Consider the following 8,865-nt stretch of genomic DNA (forward strand, 5'->3'; position numbering starts at 1 on the left):
GATTCTACCGTTACTTTCAATAATTTCAGACTCCGCATGGTTGGAGGGCCGGTCGAACCTACGGACGCTACGACTAAACGGTATGTAGATAGCCGTATACCCCAAATGGGCAAAGACGGACATTGGAGTTTTGGACATAAGCGTCTGAGCGAGATTGAAGAGCCTCTATACGAGGGTGAAGCTGTTAATCTCAAATACTTTCAAAAACACGCCATGACCAGAGCGGTGCAAGATTGGAACGCGCAAACCGGTAAAGTCACTAATCTGAGAGATCCTACCGACATGAGTGACGCGGTGACCGTGAATTACCTAGTGAGAGTACTGAGTGATGTTGCGTACGGTATGTACAAACTACTGGCTCCGCCGCTAGACGCTATACACGTAACCAATAAAGGCGAGTGGATCAGATTCAACATTGTCGACCCTTACTTTAGGGACCCGGTGAGCAGGGGGGTGAGATCGAGATATAAGTAGGTTGTTGACATTTTTACCGTCAGTTTACTTTAGAACCTGGCGAGATGCGGTTCTCGGTATTTATTCTGTGTGTAGCTCCTCTGATAGCTGCTAATAAAACTTTGTTGTACTTGGAGAAATACGGCTATCTCAACAGCAACGGAACATCGCTGACTAACAATATTAAGGACGCCGTTACGAGGTTTCAGGACACATTCGGACTACAGGTGACCGGATATGAAAACGAGGAGACGCTGAAGCTGATGGACACACCCAGATGCGGTAACTCGGACGAAGGCATAGCCCCGTTTTCCGTGAACCCATTAGTTAAATGGAACTCAACTCAGGTCACGTGGAACATGATTGGCTCAGGCATCCAGTATGCTAACATCGTTGAGAGAGCGTTTCCTTTGTACTCCAAACACTCTGCTCTCGAATTCCGTAGAAGTTACAGTAATCCCACTATAATGGTAGTGATTTCCCCTAAGAAACACGTGGCGTACTACCTTAAAAGCACTTGCAGTTACGATTTTGACGGTCCAGGCGGCGTTCTCGGCCACGCCTTTCTCCCTCGACCGTGGCTGAACCAATCGGATATACACCTTGATTTCGAAGAGGACTGGGACTTTACAATGAATATACCCGCACCGGAGAAGACTTCGTTCTTTGTAGTGATGGTCCATGAAATAGGCCATGCTCTCGGTCTTCAGCATTCGTCTGTGTTACGATCCGTAATGTTTCCGTCCTATTACCCTCCATCGGGTATCAACAACTTGTACGAATTTGATTTGGACAGAGACGATCAGCTTGCAAGTCAGGCTTTGTACGGACCGCCTGTCCCCTCCTCCTCCTCCACGTCCACAACATCATCCACTACAACATCCACTACTACTACGACAACAACATCGACTACCACTAGGCCTACCACGCCTACACCTACAGAATTGGACATTTGTAATTTACGGCACAAACTCAACACGTTCTTAGTAGTGAGAAACAGACTGTACGCGTTTTACGGTAAATACGTTTGGATACTCAGCCTGAACGAAGCCCATAGAACGCGTGAAGAGTTTACCAATCCTCTGATAATTACAGAGTGGTTGACGTTCTTACCGTCGGACTTTAATAATGTCTCAGCCGTGTACCAGAGACCGAACGGAGACGTAGTCATGATTGTGGACAGGACTTTATACGTTATAGATTACCCGTCACTTAGACTGTCCAATCAAAGACCCATTAGCAGAATCGTACATACCAGAGTTAAGAAAGTCAATGCAGCGTTAAACAGTAATATGGGTAAGACCTACGTCTTCGTCGATGACAATTTTGTCGTAGAGTTGAACGAATGCACCCTCACAGGCACCATGTTAGGGATGACCTCAAGCGTACTCCCAGGTGTTCCAGGATCTATAAAGGGTGGATTCAGGTATATAAACGCTCGTATTTACTTTATAACAGACAGTTACGTGCTGGAGTTTGACGAGTTTACCGGTACTGTCACGAAATCCGAGGCGGACATCTTCAACGTACTGCAGATTACTTGTGTGCGTGAATCGCTACTCAAACAGTTGTATAAAGTGATACGGTATATAAATGGCGAATCACAAGCGTAAATCAAACAGAGTGAAACGAGCTGTCAAGCGGGGCAGAGGTATAGTGACCAGCGTGCTGAAAAACGCACTGCCCGCTGTAGGCACCATAATAAATCGTGCTGTTGACGCTTTACCAGTTGAGTTACACCTCCCCGGGGGTTTTCGGTACTGTGGGCCCGGCACCAGATTGTCTGAGAGACTTGCACGTGGCGAGAAGGGTACTAATAAGTTGGACGAATTTTGTAGAATCCACGATATAGCGTACTCGAAATATACGGATTTGGAACACCGGCGAGAGGCCGACAAAGAATTGGCCAGAAGAGCTTGGCAAAGGGTGAAATCAGGAGACGCTAGTGTAGGAGAAAAGGCTGCAGCTTTAGCAGTGACTGCGGCCATGAAAGCTAAAACAGCGTTTGGGGGTGGGAGAAAGAAAAACACAAAGACAAAGCGAGGGAGGGGTAAGTCAAAAGGGCGAGGCCTCTACCTGAAACCTTACCCAAAGAGGGGAGGTGGTGGTGGGGTGAGGAAAAGGAAGAGGTGTTGTAAAAAAAACAACAATCTCGATACCGATAAAACCTCTAACAAACCACGAATTGATCCGTTACGCGAGGTTACTCAATATTCCGAACTTTCGAGGTGTATACATGAGGGACACACTGCCCAAGACCCCGGGTTGTACGAGTCGGCCGTAGTAAATCTGGACAGTTCACGAGGTGAAGGAACGCACTGGGTCTGTTATAAGAAACTAGGAAATAGAGTGTACTACTTTGACAGTTTTGGTAATCTGAGACCGCCGGTAGAACTCGTATCTTACTTTGGGTCCGGTGTCAGTGTACAGTATAACTATGAGCGTAAACAGTCTGATGACTCAGTAGTCTGCGGACACTTGTGTTTGAAGTTTCTAGCAAATAATGTTTTCACTTAGCGGTGTGGCCCCGCACGTATCTTGTGAGGTCTTTCCACCAATGGATTTGAGCGATGGGGAGTACGAAATTGGCCTAATTGACCTGTCCACGTACTATACAATTCCGACCATTGAAAAGGGTATAAATGACAAGTTTCACTACGGAAACGGTAAAGAGATAGTAATAGATGAAGGGTCGTACGAAATTGAAAACATTGATTGAAAAGAACATTGAAAACATTGAAAAGAATATATCAAGTCGCACATTGACGGAGGCGTGACGTTCAGTCTTAAGGCAAACAATAACACTCTAAGGTCCGAAGTATCGTGCAGTGAAGCGATACATTTCGAAATATCGGGATCCATAGCTCCTGTACTAGGTTTCACCGCGAAAATGCTCGAGCCTAATAGAGTCCACATGTCCGACCTCCCCGTCAGTATTATGACGGTAAACACGATACGTGTTGAGTGTAATATCGCCCGAGGATCCTTTCAAAACGGTGTAGAAGGACACGTGCTGCATGAGTTTTACCCTGAAGTCGATCCAGGGTACAAAAAAAACGAGAAACCGAGTACAGTCATCTATTTACCTGTGAACGTCCGTAGGGTGAACAATATAGCTGTCTCTCTCAAAGACCAGACCGGTGAATTGATAAACTTTAGAAACGAACCGTTATCGTTACGTATACACATAAGGAAACGGCAATGGGCCTAGTATTTAGAGAAGTGCCGTACACCGTTCCCCTCATTCGATCACAAAAGACCGCGGTATAAACACCTAAGAACATCAAGTTTGTTAGATCGCTGGGTTTTAAGTATGGCTCTGCTATCGATAGAATCGGCCGTCGAGTACGATGAGGCGATAACCGGTTGGGAGTTTCACTCTCACAAACCGTACGCCTCGTCAACTCTAAAGAATAACGACGAAATCAGGATTCCAATCAGTTAACAGGATATAATTACAGCACCGTTCGAAAGCAGTTTACACATCAGCGGAAAAGTGCGTGCCAAAAAGGCAGATGGGGCCGCGGCCGGTGTTTCATTAATAAACAACGCTATTGCAGTTTTATTCGACGATATAAGGTACGAGATCGGCGGTATAGAGGTTGACAGGGTGAAAAATGTAGGTATTACAAGTACAATAAAAGGACTGATTTCCATCAGGAAAGAGGAGGAGGCGGGTCTCTTGAATGCATGTTGGCTAGGTCCGGGTGAAACCGGTCAGGCCAGTGAATTTACATATTCAGTGCCTCTAAAACTGTTGCTGGGTTTTGCCGAGGATTATAAAAAGATCGTGGTCAATGTCAGACAGGAACTGATTATCTTGAGGTCGGCTACCGACATTAACGCGGTCAAAAGCACGGATGCGGCTAACCTCGACTTTGAAATAACCTCGCTCTACTGGCGTGTTCCACACATTACTATATCCGACAGTTACAAATTGAAATTATTGCGTGTTATTGAGAAAGATACTCTGATTCACCTGCCGTTTCGGTCCTGGGAAATTCACGAATACCCCTCTTTACCACAAACGACTCGTCAGAGTTGGACGATAAAAATGAGCTCTCAAATTGAGAAACCCCGCTACGTTGTTTTGGAATTTCAGACAGGAAGAAAAAATGATCTGAAAAAGGATGCGTCTTCTTTTGACCGTTGCGACCTGACAAATGTAAGACTGTATTTGAATTCGCAATATTATCCTTACGACAATGTCCACGGTGACTTGTGCATTTTTTACGAGATTTTTACAAGATTCCAAAGTTCGTACTATCAGAAACCGGGAGCGCCTACCGTTGATTTTGAAACATTCAAGTCCCACGCACCGCTCTATGTGATTGATTGTTCTAAACAGAACGATTCGATCAAGTCGGGACCAGTAGACGTGAGATTGGAATTTGAGGCGAAAAATAATTTTTCGACAAACACGACGGCGTACTGTCTCCTCTTGCATGACTCCCACATGGCGTACACCCTGCTTACCGGTAACGTAAAACGTATGATGTAATAGTGGTAGTGGTGGTGGGGATCGTTAGGTATAAATTGAGCGACTCCTACACCGACGTACATTACCTATCCAGTGTTGAACACTCTCGCAACGATGGCGCTATACATTCTCAGTTATAAGGAAGACGAAGAAGAGGGGAAATTATTGGGATACCTCGAGTGTACTAATTTTACATCCTATGCCGACTTTTATGATGTTAAGGACTTTAACAAAATTGAGGTTTGTTTTGAGGTAGACGATGAGCCCGAGGCCTACGACACGGATGAGGAGGAGGATAATCCTATTAAACAGGCTATAAATAGGTATAGAGAGGGTATAAAAGCCGGAGTGTACACTTCCTTGTGGAAGGACGGAGAAATGAAAATATGTAAATACCTCGACTGTGCTAATTTCACACCTAATAGTGCGTTTTATGATGTGACGGGTTTTGACAGAATTAGGGTTAGATTTTGCAGAGAGGATGATGTGAAGCTGAAAGGGTATAGAAAGGGTATCAAAGCGCATGTACACGCTTCCTTGTTGAAGGACGGAAAATTTAAAGCGATTAAAACCATCGACTGTGCTAATTTAACATCCCATGGCGACGCCTGGGATGTGAGGGACTGTGACAAAATTTATGTCTCTTTTTCGATAGATCCTTTCACATACGAATGGGAGGAGGAGGTGGAGGGGGAAGAACCACCTGCTAAAAAATCTCATTGGTCGAAATAAGCGCGTCTCTGATTGGTCTAAATTTGGAGGTTTAAAGTATATAAGGGGTACTGTGGAAGGTACGGTCATACAAGACCGAGACCGAGACCATGGAGGACCCATCAACGGCTATGGACCTGGAGCCTACGAGGATCCCTAGACGCAAGGAGCCTATAAACTCGTTAACGGGAATTTTTCTTAAGTCTGTTTATTTTATTGATTGTGATCTTTCAAAGTGTGTGATTGTGGGTTTTGTTAAAAACCGGGGTGACTCTCTCGGAATACTGTTTAAGGGTAAGAAGGGTTGCGTTTATTGGTCATTCGATGTGTTTAACGAGTTTTCACAACACTTCAATTCCATAACCCTGGCTCTGGAGAATAAAACCAAATTTTATAATATTAAATCAGACACGGAGGAGGATATCAAGGTCACAAATGTTTTCGGTCGTATGCACGTGTTTCTCTTTGACGGGGAGCATACTTTAACTCTTAACAAACACGAGTGGAATCAGTTCACTGCCAACATCCCACTGATGCACATCGTATTGAGAGATCTGTTCTTTATTGAGGAGCCTGTTAAAACCACAATTGAAAACAGTGACAGTGACCTCCTCCCTAGTCGCATAGCTCACAGGCTGTCTCTCGAAATTGAACTTTTCAAACGGTGGCCAAATGGAGGCGGTAGTTGAGTTTCACGCTTTTAAAGATAATGACAATCGATTTATTGTAAAAGAGTTTGTAATAATCAGTCATCTCTTTCGTGCACACATCGTATTCAAGCCTCCATACGATAAAGCGGAGTCAAACCGCACTGCGGTGATCCTCTCGGAGAGTTGTCGTCGAATGTTGCGCTACTGCTGTCACAAGTGGCAACTCTTGCCACCAAAGACGAATTTAAATTGGAAATGAATCTAATTAGCGTCAACATAGAAAGATTATCTGCACAAATTGCCACATTTGAACCACGATTGGAGCAAGTCGAGACTAAGATTGCGGCTTTAGAGGAGTCCCTTGCTAGGATCGATGAGAAAACGTCCAATGTGTCTGACATAAATCAAGAGAATATAATATTAGAAATGAACGACAGATCACGCAGGGCGAGAAATGTCATCATGTACAAGGTGCCTGAGGCGAATGGTAATAACGCGACCATCAAAAAAGAGCACGACGACTTGAAGATAAAAACTATCCTTTCAGTCGCTGGTCTGGCCTCAAATGACCTTGTTACTTTCTTCCGCTTGGGGAAAGGCTCCAAAAACATTCGGCCCATTAAGTTAGTTCTAAGAAATAAAGATATCGCTATTGAACTTCTGAAGCGATTTAATTCTAGGATGGTCGTAAGCAAGGACCCAACCCTGTCGGAGGTGTCACTGGCTAGTGACAAGACCCATGATGAACGCAATTACCTGGCTAAACTGAGAAAGGAATTAGAGACTCGCACAAGCAAAGGCGAAACGGGTTTAACCATAAAATTTTTCAATGGTACACCCAAAATAATCAAGAACCAAAAAAACTAACATTCTCCAACGGCAAATCGATGTTAAAACTCTACTACCAAAATTTGAATGGCATCAGATCCAAACTCGATGAATTTAGAACCTCTTTAGCAGCATGCTTGTATGATATCCTTATGCTCACGGAAACGAATTTGTTTTCTGATATAGGCGATGCAGAACTGGGATTAACAAATTACAACGTCTACAGACGGGACAGATCCGTCCTTACCAGTGCAAAGGGGAGTGGCGGAGGTGTGATCGTTGCTGTTAACAAGAGATTTAACTCGGGAATGGCAATGCCTGGTACGCTCCTTGGCTTGGAGACGGTCTTTGTTTCCATCAATTTGTCACATAATGTAAGACTCCTTATAAACTGTGTTTACATTCCCCCAAACAAGCCTCTCCAAGTTTACACGGATTATTGCCGGGCAGTCGAGGAGGTGGCTGGCTTCGGGCAATTTCAGGAGATAATCTTAGCCGGAGATTACAATATTCCACTCGTCGACTGGACCGTGAAAGACCCAAGCCTTTATACGGCTTCGTCACGCATACTCTCAGAAACTGCATGTCTGCTAAACTTGTACCAGTATAACTTTGTGCCTAACAATAGGGGGATGTTTTTGGACTTGGTATTTGCCTCGTCAAACATCGAGATAAAGGAAGATACACTCCCCCTTGTGCCAATTGATGTTCATCACCCAGCCTTGGACATAACCCTCTACACTGGCATTACTTTTCAATCTACTAAGAAAATATACTTGCCTGACCTTTCTAGGTGCAATCTTGACAGCGTCTTCTCAGATCTCCTATCATCAGGAGTCCTGCAAATGGATCTAAATCTTCCCGATGCAGACACTAATGAGCTTTTCGATGTTTTTTGTAAGTCACTAAAAACTATTATCCTTTCCCATACACCAAGTAGGAGAATCGGTTTCACTAAATTTCCCTGCTGGTTTTCTACCGAGTTAATCAATATTGTCATTGAGAAGAAAAGGCTGCACAAACGCTACAAACAAACGCTGAATTTACGTACCTACTACGAGTTCTCAAGAATTAGAGACCAATGTCGCCAATTATCTACAACTTGCTACAACAATTATGTACAATACGTACAGGACTGTATCCCGGCTAACCCCAGGATCTTCTGGAGCTACTTGAGAAATTCTAGAAGGAAAGACACATCCCAAGCCACTATGGTGTATGATGGAAACGCTGTCTCTGATCCACAGGAGGTGTGTGAGGCGTTTGCCACGTTCTTCTCTTCTGTCTTTTCTCACACTACAGAGCAGGTTCGTAACTACCAGTTCTCATCTCCTTTTACCTTAAACGGTCTGCTATTTGCGGAGGATGAGGTCTTTAAGGCTATGGGAGGGCTTGATGGGTCAAAAGGATGTGGTCCAGACATGATCCCTCCAAGGGTTTTGAAATATTGCAGAGTTCTGCTATGTGGACCTCTTACCGCCATGTTCAACAAATCAATAAGTACTGGTACATTCCCTGACGTGTTGAAGGTTGGCTATGTGATTCCTATCCACAAATCAGGACACCATGAGAACGTTGCCAACTATCGGCCCATCGTTATCCAACCAGCGCTGGCAAAACTATTTGAGAAACTTATATTAGCCAGGATCAATCCACTATTCAAAAACGTATTGTGCCCTGAACAGCATGGATTCACTTCGGGAAGATCGACGGTTAGTAACCTTGTGATTATCCAAGAGGAAA

The 8,865-nt window shown here is 44.3% G+C and overlaps 1 protein-coding gene across 1 annotated transcript; it reads left to right on the forward strand.

Annotated features, from left to right (window-relative positions):
• Window positions 1–213: 213 nt before the first annotated feature.
• Window positions 214–5,804, forward strand: LOC124353258 (matrilysin-like). The gene is made up of 3 exons (XM_046803190.1): window positions 214–441; window positions 591–1,407; window positions 5,725–5,804. Exons 1-3 carry the CDS (start codon window positions 214–216, stop codon window positions 5,802–5,804), a joined length of 1,125 nt encoding a protein of 374 aa, XP_046659146.1.
• Window positions 5,805–8,865: the final 3,061 nt, after the last annotated feature.

The sequence above is a fragment of the Homalodisca vitripennis genome, chromosome 1 (genome assembly GCF_021130785.1).
Source record: "Homalodisca vitripennis isolate AUS2020 chromosome 1, UT_GWSS_2.1, whole genome shotgun sequence".
Classification (NCBI taxonomy): Eukaryota; Metazoa; Arthropoda; class Insecta; order Hemiptera; family Cicadellidae; genus Homalodisca; species Homalodisca vitripennis.

Excerpts from the sequence above, each read along its gene's own strand:
- LOC124353258 (XM_046803190.1), top strand. The coding sequence starts at position 214 with ATGACCAGAGCGGTGCAAGATTGGAACGCGCAAACCGGTAAAGTCACT. Across the intron at positions 442-590 it reads ACCCTTACTTTAGGGACCCG|AAATACGGCTATCTCAACAG; the intron begins GTGAGCAGGGGG and ends TTGTACTTGGAG. Across the intron at positions 1,408-5,724 it reads ACCTACAGAATTGGACATTT|GTACGGTCATACAAGACCGA; the intron begins GTAATTTACGGC and ends GTACTGTGGAAG.